Source organism: Homalodisca vitripennis, chromosome 5, assembly GCF_021130785.1.
Source record: "Homalodisca vitripennis isolate AUS2020 chromosome 5, UT_GWSS_2.1, whole genome shotgun sequence".
In the NCBI taxonomy this organism is placed as follows: Eukaryota; Metazoa; Arthropoda; class Insecta; order Hemiptera; family Cicadellidae; genus Homalodisca; species Homalodisca vitripennis.
The window spans coordinates 79,400,614-79,416,616 of NC_060211.1; the positions used below are offsets into that span (position 1 = coordinate 79,400,614).

The 16,003-nt window shown below is 34.3% G+C and overlaps 1 protein-coding gene across 1 annotated transcript in view; it reads right to left on the reverse strand.

The window, feature by feature from the left end:
* LOC124362408 (protein bicaudal C homolog 1-A) overlaps nucleotides 1-16,003 on the reverse strand; it is a 34,796-nt gene that overhangs the window by 18,423 nt on the left and 370 nt on the right. Inside the window, exons 2-6 of the mRNA XM_046816879.1 lie at nucleotides 11,222-11,265; nucleotides 4,955-5,024; nucleotides 2,850-2,929; nucleotides 2,288-2,500; nucleotides 287-517 (exon numbers count right to left, since the gene is read on the reverse strand). Of these exons, the coding sequence (XP_046672835.1) occupies nucleotides 287-517; nucleotides 2,288-2,500; nucleotides 2,850-2,929; nucleotides 4,955-5,024; nucleotides 11,222-11,265 (638 nt within the window). The remainder of the gene's footprint in view (nucleotides 1-286; nucleotides 518-2,287; nucleotides 2,501-2,849; nucleotides 2,930-4,954; nucleotides 5,025-11,221; nucleotides 11,266-16,003) is intronic.

Here is a 16,003-nt window from a genome sequence, read left to right on the forward strand (position 1 = left end):
TACTAATGGATATCATTTTTGTTTTTCTTTAACAAAATTAGAACTTGTTTGTACACCAACATTTAAAAATACAAGTCTTATGAGTAACAATAGCAATATTTGCTATTCATTGGCACTAAAACTTGCTAGACATAATTGAAAAACTGTTACACAAACACCATTCAAAACATACACTTATACAGTGCTTAGTAGTTTAGTGCCTTTCCCAGAGAAAAAATTAAAAATAGATCTGAGAAAAGTTTAGGCTTAATACAGGATTGTTGTGGCAAATGTCATGACAACTCACAGCAAGACTGTCGCACATCTGTTTGACAAGCACCATGGTGGCTTCCTTAACCTTGGAAAGTTCCCATTCACAGCCCTTGATCAACACCAGAGTGGAGTGTAGCTTGGGTCGAGTGCGGAACAGTACCTGTACGCCATACGTCTCCTGTACCTTCAGTATATGTGGAGCTGTAGGGTCCGGCATTGAACTTAGAACTGGCAACTCGAAACTGAATATCAGAGGTGTCAGCTCCTGCAGATTACAATGTCTTTGAAACACGATTAATAATGTAAGTTGGAGTGAAGAAAGGGTGAAAGGATAAGAAGAGAAGTTGATTGGATGAGAGAATTGGAGAAAGGGAGAGAAATAAAAAAGGGAGAAAGTGGTCATAAAAATAATGTATCAAATGGTTTTGTATTGAACTGTCATGCATATAAGAATCGTGGTGTTTATTCTACTGGTTGAACAGGTAAAAGGATTTTCAAAGCTTGTAGTAGCAGTTCTATTGAAATTTAGTGATATAGTCAGAAATATATACTAAGCCATCATTCTTGTTCTATTAGTAATGTAAGGGAGATAAAATAAAGTTCTTACAAAATAGAATTATATTGAAGCCAGGAAAATTTTAAAATTGGAAGACTGAATGAATGCTTTAATGATTATTTAGTTGAAAGTCGTAATTATGTTGGAAGACTATGAAAATGTCCTATTGTATACTCAAAATTGCCTAATCAATATTTGAACGATTAAAAAAAAAATAATTAAACACATTTAAAAAAATTTTGAATGATCATCATCATAATATAAATATGCTACAGCAAAAAATAAACACAACAGATTAAAAAAAACAACAAAAACTAAATTTTTATTGCAGAAAAAAACATAAAAATAAAATTATATGGTACCTTACTGGTGCTTCAAAGAAATGCTTGGTGCATTACATAGTGACTATGGTGAATTATAGAGAGAATAACCGAAGAAAGACGTTTAGCCCCTGAAAAATAATATTTCTCAAAATTCAAACATGAGATCAACCCAAGATACAATTCTAATAAATTACATTACAAAATAACAAGTATTATCAGATCTCTTGATGTATCCTGTTTTCTCAAAAAATATGATTACCAACAGCCATGTTTCTATTTACTTTTAAGACAAGTAAATGTTTTTAGCTCTGGGACTCAGTTATTTTCAGTTTATCAGTAATTTTATTCAAGTAGCTCAACATTCTTCCTGTATACATATTATTGAAATGTGTGTAACGCAAATGACAATGTTTACGATATACAGTAGGTATCAAGAAGGCATGTAGCTAAACTTTCAACCTTTTTGTGATAGTTAGTAACTGCCGTAACGTTCAGTGAAACTCAAAATCAAACAGAAAATTAACAAAATACTTATTAGTACTGTCTACACTGAAAAAAATTGCCAACTTTCAAAAGCTATATATGACTGAATGGTTTGCTAACATTTGTAAAAAGTACTTCTGTATTTTCTATGATAATATTTCTATTACATAATTTACAATTTTCGAAAAAATTTGTTTTCTGACTCTATCACAAATGTAATTTTTTGTTTTTTTATTGGATTGTACATTTATTATGTTTATTATGCATCAACAAATATAAAAATAGATGCTTCATAGTCAACAGAATCAAAAAAATCATGCCTGTATCATACAACAGCAAACCAGTCAGTTTACTAGATATTTTTATTTGGTTTACAGTTTCTTTGCTATTTAGATTCAAGATTCATTGAATAAAATAAAAAATGGCATAGGTTTAAGATAAAATACCTCACTATAGTGATTCTTTTAAGTACAAGATTTATGATGTTATTTCATAAAAAAGACATTAAGACCTTACAAATAGAATATCCAATACATTTTTATAACTTAAATTAGCTTTCCAAACTTGTAATATCTTTTTCTTCAATTCTCAAGTTGATTTTGGTAACTATAAAAAGAAGTTTTTCTAATATAATGATTATTATTAAACAACCAAACGGGATCGTACAACATACCCGAACTCTAGCTCTGGCTCTCTCGACACCCTCAATCTCACCAGCGATGGACACCTGGTTGCTCTTTTCATTTGGGTTGTTGCGGTTGGAGTCAGGAAAGTGGATGTGGCAGCCCGTCTCCTCCATGACACTCTTGATGCTGAGTCCTCCGCGACCGATGATGTGAGAGTGGTCCGTGTAGCTCACGTCCAGCTTCATTGTCACTCTGTTGCTCTATACATTAATCACTTATTATACTACCTTACGCTAGCAATCAACTTTCCTTCTTTATTGCTATTTAACCATTTTATATACGTACAGTAGAAGTAGTGTTAAGTTAGTTGTTTAGCAATTTAGAATGCTTTTTAAACTAGCATCATATTGATTAAATAAAGGTAGTTCATCAGTTGCTTTGTAAACTTTTAAAAGTTTGATTTTTTTAAATAAACAAATTTTATTCTCAAGTTTTGTTTAAAGATTTGCATAAAATTAGTTTTAAAATTCTCTTCAATCACAGTTTAATCTATTTCAAAACAAAAAATTTCATCACTTTTAGTTTAAAAAATGTGATAAAAGATTATACCCTTGTGTCTAGAACAGCCATAACTTTGGTCTTCGCTGCGAGAACACCATCTTCTTTCCCTGATATCCTGATGTGAGGATCTGTGACAGAACATATTTTGTCTTTAACTGACTTAATAATGCATATGGATTTATGTGTTCTGTTTAACAGAAAAAAATAAATTAATCTTGGAGCAATAAAAGTGAGAAATAGTTAAGTTAAGACTTCTTATTTTTCAGTAAGCTTAAATTTAAATTGCCTCAGAAAAACACAGAATCTTATAAAGTTTTATTCGGAAATAGTTGATAAAACACATCTTGATTTTGAGTATTAATAATCATGTTAATTGTTTTCATATTATTTATAGGAAAACATATACTTTGACTCATTCTCATCTACCTTTCAATGGTAATTACTTTTTCCCAGTTAATTTTTAATTTTAACTCATTTACTATTATTTATTTCAACCTTGGCCAATTAAATTATTTACCATTCTCCATTGTTCATGTGGATTCACAACAAAATCCTCAAATTGTTCAAAATATAATCTTTAGATTTTCTTTTCTTGACTTTCACCTTGTTTATGAAGAATCTAATATTGTTTCAATTATAATCATAGGGGTCTAGCTATCATTAATCTATGAATGATAGCTAGACCCCTATGATTATAATTGAAAGAATGTTAGATTCTACTAACTCCTCTACATAACTAATCAACTATCTACGATTTTTTAAAGTAAGCTCTATTTTACTGCTGAATGATCTTTGAATATCTATCTTGTTTATCATTTTTACATATCTATCTAGTTTTGTAAAAATTTGTAAACAAAAGATTCAACAGGGCCTTTTTAAAAACATATTGCTTCCATCTATCTATTCATCTGCCTAATAACTCTTGAAAAAAGGCCCTAGAGACTTAAAGCTTGGTAAATAAGTTCTGTCTCATCCAAGGAAGAATTCTATTTATTTTGGGGTGAACAGTCACAATCCCTTTATCCGTGCGATAACTCTTGTCAAAAAGGCCCTATAGATTTAAAACTTGGTAAATAGGTTCCTCTTCATACAAGGAAACACTGTACTGATTTTAGGGTCGAAAGGTCAAAAGACAGTCTATTTGTCTTCCTGTTTTTTTCAAGAAAAAACTCTGTTTACATTAAGACCAAAAGATAACAAGGTAGCCTTTATGTCTATCAGTCCATCTTTACGATAATTTTTTGTTATAGTATATTGGGTTCTTAAATACTTGGTTGTATCAGTTTCTTATGTTATAAAATAACTCTTAACCCTACATTTTGATAGATAGAAGCATGAGCACTGGCAGGACTATAATCCAAAGTCTACCTATCACAATGGAGGCGAACAGTTTAATGTTCACTTCCAACTGACTTCTGCTGTCAAGCCAAAAATGTGAGAAAGTACTTAAAAATTTGTTCACACACATTTTTTCTATAAATTTATACTGTATAAAAAAATGTTTATTTCACATATTTATGAACATTTTTATTTTATTTTTTTATGCAAACTATTTCCTTAAACCATATTATCAACATGAAAGGAAAACAAAATATTGATATTTATTCACAAAAATCATTGTGGAATTTGAAATAAAATTAGTATTCACAGTATGATTTTCAACTAGCCATTAAAACTACATTTTGATAAATGGGGACATGAACGCTGACAGGTCTGTAATCCTAGCCCTACCTATCACCACAGACTAAGTATATTATCTTTAGTCAGTGTTATCAGTATGGGGACCAAGACTAATTATTTTCAGTTTCAACTGACTGGCCTGCTGTCAATCCAAGAAAGATACGAAAATGCCAAATCATTCATCTCCAATAATTACTTATTTAGACACTGTTCAGAGATATATCGGTAGACTCCAAACTTCTCTCAACCTCTTTAAAGTAGTAAAAATCATTATTGTCTACCTGATATAAAAAAAATCTGCATCACAATTCTCCAAATCTTTTGATGTCAATCTGTGAGTTTAACCCTCCAAGATCTCCTCCAAAATTGTATACAATACAGTGTTGACCAGTTTAAACAAAAACAGTTTAGTACACAAAAAACTGTAATTGAAGTAAAGTTAAAATATAATAAATAACTTTTTCCTAACATACCTTTTTTTGATTTTGCCCCAATCTTTAATCGAGATGGCCATGATATATGGGTGACAGTCTCATCCATGACCTAAAATACACATTTACGTTAACTTAAAAACACAAAAATTAAAACAATTTGATCACAATAAGTACATTAATACTGTGACCATTGGTTTAACCAACGGTTCTTTTCTACTATGAATAAACAACTATAAATTTTAGATCATGTTTTACATTTTTAAATGAATATTTCACTGATATCTTGCAGTATATACAATATTTTAGAAATGTATTTCTTTATCTAAAACGCTTTTTAAGCAAGCTTTTTTGTAGCTTTTTATGCAAAAAGCTGATGCCACCTTAAAATTGAGGGGAACATGTAGCTGCACCTCATCATCACTTAACCAGTGTTCTCTAATCAAAGCAATGTTACAACCAGAATCCTCTAAAACTAAAAATTCATTAATTTTATTTTTTAAGTGACTGAACATTCATCACTATAACTCTGGTTCAATTTTCCTTGCTAATCTTATTTTTAGTTATTATTTTACTTCTTCTAACATATGATGATGGTTTAAACAGTTTAAACAATGCGTATGTTTTACATTGTTCTTACTAACATGACCAACCCTGCTGGAGTTGGACTGAGATGTGACAAAAAAGATGAATGTCCTTTGAAGCAGCCTGAGGTAAGTGTGCAATGTTTTCAAGGCGAATTCGTTGCAGCGTGAAATCCCGGTGGGAACTACAACGCTCTGAGGCAGAATGGCTGGTGAGTCTTACAAGTAAAGTTGGTTGCACTGGAATCATCATTGTCTGCAGAAAACCGTGTGCAGATCCATTCAGCTCCAAAACGTCACTGTTGAGGGAGTGACCTGGACTGATGGCAAAAATCAGCTGGGAAGTTGTGTGAGGTTGATTGGTTTCAGAAGAATCTCTTCACTTATATCCTCAAATAGATGATAATGATGCGCCAGAAGTGCTGTGAATCAACTTTGGAGTCCACAGTTGAGGCAAACAGTCTTCTGGGATCAAATACAACAGACAGTAGCGTAGCCAGAAATTTCGTTCGGGGGGGGGGGGGGGGGTTCCGAAACTGGAAGATCCGAGGGACGTTTTGTGTGTTATTTGCCAATGAGTTTCACTGGTAAAAGGTAAAATACCAAAAATATGGAGCTTTAGTAACTACGCCTTATAGAAAGTGGAAAGAAGTAATAGGCAAATTCAACTCTCACAGCAAACTCTAGTACCACAAATTTTCTTGTATAGCTTACAGAAACTTTACGAAGTTCGATTCTGGCCGAGTATAAGGCTCCAAAGTGACGTTGGATTCACTGGATAAGAAAGAAAAAGGACAAAAACAGAGCTTCACTCAAGCATATAATTGACACAACTATATTCTGTGGAAAAAATTAAATAACCCCTTCGGGGAACATTGGGCCACTGACGGCCGAAACCCTTTAGAAAAGGAGGGCAATTTTCGAGCGTTGCTCCGGTACAGATCAAACTAACGGTCGGAAAATGTACCGGAAAACTCTACTGATTAGAAGTTTCGGCTACTTTGGATTTCACTGATTGAAGGTATTTATGAATGAGTTATAAATGACGATTTTTTGTATCATTACACTGTAGACGAGTATATAATTATCGGAAAAAAATCCAAAAAATATCTTTTGGTCGGAAATAAAATACACCTGAAAAAACCTCTAATGATTATAACTTCAACTACTTCGGACTTCGGTTATAGAGGTAAACGTGGTTTTTTGATTGAGTTAGGACAACGATTTTGTTATCATTAAACTGTACTCGACTACCTATATAATTATCGACAAAAAATCACTTCCGGTCGGTAAATACCGAAGAAAAGCTCTCTACAGATTTAAGTTTTGACGATTTTTGGATTTCACTGGTTCAGTGGTTGAGGTAAAAGTGGTATTTATAATTTTGTTAGGACATTGATTTTAGGTATTAATTCAACGCCGACGGAATAAATATATAATTATCGAGAAAAAAAAAACAAAAATAATTACTTCCGATCGGAATATACTAAGGAAAAATGTAGGCAAAGACAAATAACCTCAGTCAGTGAAATCCAAAGTAGTCGGAACTTCTTATCAGTAGAGCTTTTAAAAGTGTATTTTCCGACCGAAAGTGATCTTTTATATATTTTTTTCGATAATTATATACACGTCTACAGTTTTAATGACACTAAAATAAACGTCGTGACTTAATTCTAAACAGCCATTTTACGTCCCCAAGACGAAATTTGAACGAAGTGGTCGCTAATTTAAACTGTCCAAGTCCAAGTCGGGTCGCTAGGATGGCCTCTGGGCGCTCCTCCCTGGTCTGGTGGGCAGTATCTGAGCAGTTGAGCTCAATGACTTGCCTGTCAACTGTACAATTTGCTCCTGCAGCAGTCTATCAGTTGGTCGGTGTGCCACTGAGGGCCACAGCTTCATTGAAGAGCCGGGTGAGGGCGGTCAGCTGCGCAGCTATTTCAAGACGGCTTTGTAGGCTGCGCTGGGCGGGGGCGGCTGGTTCTGATGCTGCATCAGCTGCTGGCGTCTCCGTTTGTTGCGGCAGAGTGGCTGGTGTATGTGGCCACTATAGTTTCTGCCTGGGAGTCGCCCTGGGCCCTCTGTGTGACCGGAAGGTCAGCCACAGATGCCGGCGGGCGAGGAAGTCGGTTGGCTAGGTTCTAGGGTTTCCTCCGGCGCTTCTTCTTCTGCGGCATGTCGTCCTCAGCTTCATTCTCCGATACGGAGTCCGCTGGTGACTCATCTTGCGCTGGTCGCTTGGGCGGCTGGGCCGTTGATCGCCTCGCCGCTGGTTTGGTAGGCCGGGACTTGCGGCCTAATTGGGACAGCTGCCGCTCTGGCCTCCTTGTAGGCTGGACACCCACGATAGTTGGGCGTTGTGATCGCCACCACAATTGCAGCAGTGACCCTTCTCCGTCGAGACTTTGGGGGCAGTTCATCTTCAGATGAATTTCCCTCCAAGCGGACACATTTTCTCGGCCTCCCGCAGTTGCCGGAGCCGTGGCCAAAACCTTGGCACCGTAGCACTGCGGCGGCCGACCGGCTTCTTGTAGACAGTGACTGAGACCCTGACATGGAGCAGGCTTGTCACGTTGTAGATTTGGCAAGCCCGCTTAGTGTCAGGGATTCTCTCGCTCACTGTCCCCTGGTCAGCGTGATCAGCCAGCTCCTGGTAGGTCCCCTGGCTGTCCGAAGTCGTGCAACCTCGTCGACGGCGAAGCCCTCGTCAGTTAAGACATCGAAGAGCTCCACATCATCGGTGTCGGGCAGTCCGCTGATCACAACCTTAAGCGATCTTTCACGCCCAAGGTTGTGAGTGTGTAGAAGGGCAGCTTCTTGGAACATAGGTACCGCTGAACTGCCCTGAAGTCCTCCACGGTAGTCACTTTCAAGCGATAGTGAGCACCGTGGAATGTTGTCGTCAGGCCGTCCCGCGCCAACTCCTGCAACTTCTTGGCGTGGGTAGGCCAGTCCGGAACACTGTCCAGGAACAGCAAGGGTATCCTGGGCGTAGAAACCGAAAGCCGTAGGTTGGTCAGATGTCACAGTAGAAGTGGTGACGTTGTGGCCTTTAAAAAGGCCCTTTGCTGGAGCAGCGACCTTCTTATAGGCGCCGAGCTGGCAGGTGGAGAGCTAGGCCTCTTAGCTGGCTTCCCGGCGCTTCCAAAGGCACGCTGTGCCATCTTCTTGAAGATGTCACTCATGTTGTTCCAGTAGTTGTTTACACAACGAGCGCTGGAGGTCGAATGTTCGCCGTGTTACAATTTAGGTTGCTTTGCGACGTCACGTGGAACCGCGCTCTATAGCAATACCGTGATTACACTACACTATCCGAAAGGCCGAGCCCAAAAGTATCGTTTTGATACTTTTATGATTTAAACGAAAGGACAATTATATTTTTAACAACGGTCACTTTAATCAATTAAATCAATCAATTTAATGTTTGTAGACAAGAGTAAATGATAACTTTCCTTTTTTTTCTCCTGCTCCATGCTTTATTTTTAATACGTCTCTTAAAGTTTCGGGGGGGGGGGGGGGGGGGTCCGGACCCCCTGGACCCCCCCCCTTCGCTACGCCACTGAAAACAGAGATGGAGTCTTCATGAATGTATCCGTCTGGTCCTTAAGGCTTTCTTGCTGAGTGTCTGAGACAGAAGATGAAGGTAGCCTGGTAGAATCTAGTGTTGTTTTAGAATGAATAAGATCTTTGAGTTTTTGGGCTACTGTTTTCTTGCCCCTCTTACCTATGTGAAAGCCATATCTAGTATGTTCACAGCTACTTAGAGGGTGAAGATCAAGAAGAAATATATGTGTTTGAAAGATATCTCACGAATCAAAACATTTATGTTATCAATCAATTTGTTCTCTCTACAGTTCTCCTTCAGATATCTGTAACGAATCGTTGACAAGATAAGGTCTATATTATATAGTAAAGCCTCCTTTTCCAGAAAGCTCATACATTTTCTTTTGATAGAGGTAACTTTGTGAAAGAGTTACTGGCAAAATTATTTGTACCTGCAATCTAAACTATATAATCATATTGGCACTGACTTGATATAGTAGGTAATCAAATAATTTGTCTTCACTACTTCACTAGTAGATAAGCAAGAATAAGAATAAGAATAATTTATTCACACAATAGAACTCAAAGGTTTTCTGTGTAAGTCAAAACATCAGTATCAAAAGTAATTATAAAAATAAAAGTATCAAAAGTATATATAATAAGAAATTTCACTAACTTTGTATAATTTATTATATATAAATCTTAAAAAAAAAAAAAAAAAAAAAAAAAAAAAAACAATGGTACTTGAAAAACAAAATTATTTGAAACAGCCACCATCCCCTTTTCTGTCACGAATAATCTGATTCACGTTTTATACAAAACAATTTTAAAGTGTACAGATTGCTAAAATCTCTAATTAGGACTAACAATTTATAATTAGCCAGTTATTACGTAATTAAGCTTGAATTAGAATTAGTATTCCATATTGTACGACGAGTTTTGGAATGAAATTGTTTACACTCATAACTTTATATAAAATTAAAAATTCTAAATTCTAACAATAATATTAGTAATAATCAGTAGTTTTCAGTTTTTAAATAGTATCGCACCATTACTCCATGAACACAGACTAGCAGAACATAACGCAGCTGGTTTGATGTTAGTATTATCCGAGAGTACGTTACTGAGGCCGCTACATTATAACGTAATGTACTGTACGAGACCGACCGCCAGACAGTAAATCCATTCTCGCACGCACAAGTAAACAGAAAATAACCTCACTTTCCCTTGTAGGCAGGTATCAAAGGCTAATATGGAAAAGTGAAAGCTACTGAACACGCTGGCTCATGTGGTGAGGGGGTGGAAGACAAGGGTGCCAAACTTAGAAGCGGCTCCACAGACGTTCCATATTATTCAAGGATTCAAGTTGTCATACAAATACTATATTGATTTATATTACTCACAAAACTAGATTATGGCCCGACAATTTTATTTATAATATATATATATATATATATATATATATATATATAAAATTAATGTCAGTTTTACAAGTAAAATTACATATTTTTAACATCGCTTTTATGAATCTGAAATATGGAAGCTTTCAGATATTATATTTTGTAAATATTGCTTGTAATATTTCTATACCACTACTTTAAGCAAACAAAACGAAGTTTTGAACAGTTTCATCTAATAATTTTGATGTTACAGTTGATTTTATAAAAATGTGTACATTAATGTTCGAAAGAGTCATTAATGGAGGTTGTGGACACAAATGGAGGTTCCCGTATGTTTTGGAAATTTTACATCTTATAATAGATTGACAATACTGAAACGTTCAGCACTTTGGGAATTACTTCATCTTATTTCAATCTGTAATGACTGGGAAAACTGTCAAAAACTTTTGACCCAAGTTTCAGTTAAAAGTATTGACAAACAACTTTATCTACGCTACCTACCGTAGCGTAGAAGTTACGCCAAGGGCATTACTTGCATTGGGACCTCTGCGAATGAAAACGCGAGTAAATCATTATCCAGACCATTTTGCACTAAAATACGTAATAAAAATATATAGATACATAGAAAATTTAAGAACCTTACAATTGGTACAATGGTAGCATGCATTTTCAACCTGATTTATCATGATCAAATGAAAACCCCTTTGATTTTTACAGTTACTGTGTGTATGATGCCTTTGCTATCCCAACAGGGCTACTATAAATAATTTAAAAAAAATACTTACCCTTTGGAAAAAAGCCTCAGCTGGTTCCACCGTTCCATCTTTAACTGTAACCAACAAACGTAAAAATATTAAATAGTTATGTAATTAATATTGTAATGATTGTGATAAAACAAAATGTTAATAACAATAATATTTATATTCTGTTTTACACTTGAAGATTAGTAATAACCAAGAAAAGAATCTGGTTTATTGATTAGTCATAATAATTAACGTATGGCAATTAAAGAGCTCTTCGCATATGGGTATTTTGAGTAGTGATATAGGCAGGCAGTCCTATATATTTGTTATCACAAGTTCGCAATGTGAAGACATCTATTTTAAAAACAAATTTTACCTACTTTTGTATTAAGCCAACTTCATGAAATTCATAACGCAGTGCGGGTGGTTTTCAATTGGGTTAACTAAAAAAGATATTGCCTAAAAACTAAATAAGATTTTATGACAACCTTGCTTCAGACCTTTGAAATATTCGACGATTAATTGACCGATAATTATTTGCCCAAGATAAATATATGCAATTAAACATGTAAAAGCATAATTTATATAAAAATATGATATTTAAATAATTTAATTTACAAGAAATACTGCATTTCTCTCAAAGGGATATTTTAAATCATTGCAACATAGGATTGCAGGCATTGCAAGTATTCATAGTAAATTGGGTCATTTTGAAATCAAGACAAAAAAACGTCCCTGAAGATAAAGGTATGCATTTTTACAGTTCGAAATATAATAGATTGTGCAATAAACTCTGTCAGTAAGAAATATGACTGAAGGAAATGTTATTTTTAGGCACAAGAACATGAAATTTTCTCTAGTTAAATATAACTAAAAACGTGTTATTTAAAAAAAAGTCAATATGGCTTACAAATGTAACGTCTTCAAGTCATATTAACTTTTATAAAATATGTCGTTTCTTTTTCTCTCAATTCATATAAGTACTGTAAAAATAACCGTATGCGTTTATTTTCGGCCATTTCCGAGAGCCTAATCCCAAAACTGTAACTATAATGACTACTCATGAACTTCTAACGAAGAACCAACGATGCTATTCAAATGTTATGTCTTTAGGTAAGACATATTAATCTGTGCCAAAGAATGAACTTTCCATGGACCAAACCAAAAACTGACTGCCCTACATAAATATTTCTGGGATATAATAGACTCATTAAGCAAACTGGCAATTTTAAAAAGAGATAGGTCTTTTGATTGGCACATCAAAAATAAACTTTATAACATTAATGTCTCAAATTCTCAAAAGCCACAAAAATGTATTAAAGTATTAAAAATATTTTACACAACAGTTCATTTGTATTTTTTCTCACCATATATAAAGATCACATGACTTTATATTGTTAATAATCTAAAATCATATTTAATAGTGGACCTACACCGCATTTTACGAAGCATGAGTACGGTAACAATACATCATCGATAGCTACAACAACCTTTTCCACAACAAAAGTTGTTTTGTAATGTTAGAATTGGGGTGTTCCACTGGTTCGTAATATAAATATAGTACATGGATGAATATTAAGTACTGCAATAATCGCGGCTGCGACTGTTATCGTATTTTCGGTACAGATAAACTACACTTACGGTACTAACCTTGACTGATCTTGTCCACCAAAGGGCCTTATTAAGCTAGGTCTCAAAATGAATTAACTGTAGAATATAGCACTACACCTTATAACCTAACATATCGTGTAAATTATTAGTCAAATGATAATTTTACTTATTTTGTCCATCTGATTAAAAATATACAAATTAATACATAACAAACCATATTTAGCTGAATACTCCTAAAATGTATTAGTGATTAAATGTAAAATGTCTAAGATTAGTAGTGTTTTAAGAAAAAAGAAATAGTTTTACTGCGTCTAAAAAGAGTACACTTTTACACAGTTCATAAGAGCCCTAGTTGTCCATAAAAGTTGATAGTTTCTCTCGCAATTCTTCTCTCTTCAAAAGTTGGCGTCCACACGGCCAGTGAAAGCCTCCTATCGCTGAGTGTACAATACATCACCTCTGAAGCATAACATAACCTAGAAATCTAGAGCCTAGTATACAGCATTTTATCTACTAGGATCTCCCAGTTATCGCCTCATAAGAAATCAGAAATCTTTATTGTCGTTGACATTTTACAAAATGCATGACAGTCGTCAATTTGAAACTTAAATATAAACTTAAGGAAATAGTGCAGCTATTTCACCATAAAAATCTGTAATATGTGGTTTATTCAATAGCATTTCCTTAAGTGTTATCTGGATGGAAGCCCAAGAAATTTAAGGATGTCAATCTCTCTGAACCAGAACGATGGCAAAGTTGTATGTCCTGAACCTTCTCCCTATTTAAGCTCAGCTTATTAGCATTACACCAGTAATGTAATACATGTATTACATCTGATTTGGAGGTAACAATATCTTTAGCTGTCACTCTGAGCTGAGGACCAATACCCTGAACGCACACTGCCAGATCATCTGCAAACATGAATCACTCTACTTGTTGCTCCATGATGTTACTTGGAAGATCATTTATGTAAATTATGAACAAGGTCGGACTAAGTATGGACTATAAGTAAGGACTAGAATATGCTTTCCAGTCTTTAGACCTCACATCCAGGGGAGGGCTCTGTGGTGTAATGGTAGCACATTCACCCGGCAAGTGAGAGATCCGGGTTCGGGTCCCGGCGGAGCAAACACACACACACACACACACACACACACACACACACACACACACACACACACACACACACACACACACACACACACACACACACACTCTCTCTCTCTCTCTGCTCCTGAACCATTAGAGACATGAAAAAACTCTCAAGTACAAAAAGGTTTTATTTTTTAGAGTAGAATCTAAAAACAACATAAAATACAGGGTGTTCCATAAAAGATTTTAAAGTTGGCCACCATATTGGAAAATGGCGGCCATCTTCAAAAAATTTGAAAGTGTATTCCTGAGTGAAACTTAAAATTGAGCAAGTTCCAAATTTAAAGTGTGTATATATATATATATATATATATATATATATATATATATATATATATATATATATATATATATCATATATATGTGTGTAGTGCACAGTGTAAGACACTAACAATGCAAGAGGCATATTAGAAATCTACTTAATATCTGAAAATCGAAATCTTTTTTTCACAATTAAAAGACGATTAATGTCTTTAGTTGGAGATTATTTACATTTTGTGGAAGCTTTTAATTATTATATTTTTTATTGGGATGTACACGTTTTATACGTGTTAAATATTTTGTTCAAGACTGATCGAACATGATAAGTAACTCGTTGTAACTTACTAGTTTACTATTAAGAGCGTCACTTGGACACTGGATTTGCGCGTTTGTTTTGCAACTCAAGAGAGACGAGGGGATCAGCGTTAAAATATTAATGCGCAGACGAGATACTGAGGATATAATTGTCGCCCCGGATTCAGATATGGTAGGTAATCTGAAGGAGAAATTAAGCTATATGGTTATTTAATAAAACTTTAAAATGTGTTTTATCTTGTACCGCACAATGCGTCATTACAAAAATTAATGTATTCTTAACTATTCCAATAATTCATTTTTTATTTTCGTTGTTTTAAAATTAGTTATTCCTCTTCTCCCCCAGTGGGGATAATATCATATATGCCTCCCTGACATAAATGATGAACTATCTGATAAAAAACAAAAAAATATGATTTATTGAGTCTAGCTTCCTAAAAATATTACAAATTTCCCCTTAACTTAATTAATTAGAGCGAGATCCAAAGATGGAAATACAGGAAAATATACTAATACTAGACTTTGTAGGTTGTAAACACATTATTTTATTTTTATTTTTAATCCTAGGTATTAAAGCGTAGAAGGACGATTATAAGAGGATGAGAGGCATGGGTGGATGTATCACTCTCTGCCTACACTTAGATAAAATTAGAACAGGCCTAAACATTAATTAAACCTTTAAAACATTTTGTAATTTTTGCCATCTAATGTTGTCCGAATACAATAAATTGTAGAATTAAATGTAGTTTAAAACAGTTTTATTTTTTATACAGTACATAGGCCTATACTTTTTATTTGCCTCAATTTTTAAATTTCTGTATTTAAAGACTCAATTTATTAAATTATATCAGATCGCTCAGCTATAAGGAACATAAGGTGCAATGTACATCTTATCTTTTTATATTATAATAATAACGTAACTTTTATAAATAGCTAAATAAAGAAAATACTTTATAACGTTTTACTGTAAATTTATATGGAAAAAAGAAGAAGATGGGATTACGCGTACAAATGAAACTTGCACAAATCCATATGCCTATATATTCATAAGATTTGTTTTACGATTTTGTTTATCTTAGTTATTTATGCCTTGATTAATTTGGTCTTTTTTAAACAAATGACAGACATGTTATGGTATTTTACTTAATATTTGAGCCTATAGCTAATAGAGAAATACTCAAAATACCTAGAAATTAAAATATTTTTAATACAAACATGAGTAAATAATTAAAATTGAGAACTCGATTCAAAAACTGGCCACTCAATTGAACCTCGTTAATGCTAAGATAAAACATTTTCTCAGGACCTAATCTCTTTATATAAGGGATTAATCCTCTTGTTGGTTCTCCTCTCTCAGTACGAGTTTGCATTCTTAAAGTTCTTCCGAAAATGAGAATGATATATGGATAGAGTGTGTGTTCACTGTGTAGTCTAGACTCATATAGTGATATAATAATTTTAAAAATCATCGTTACACGAAGGTGC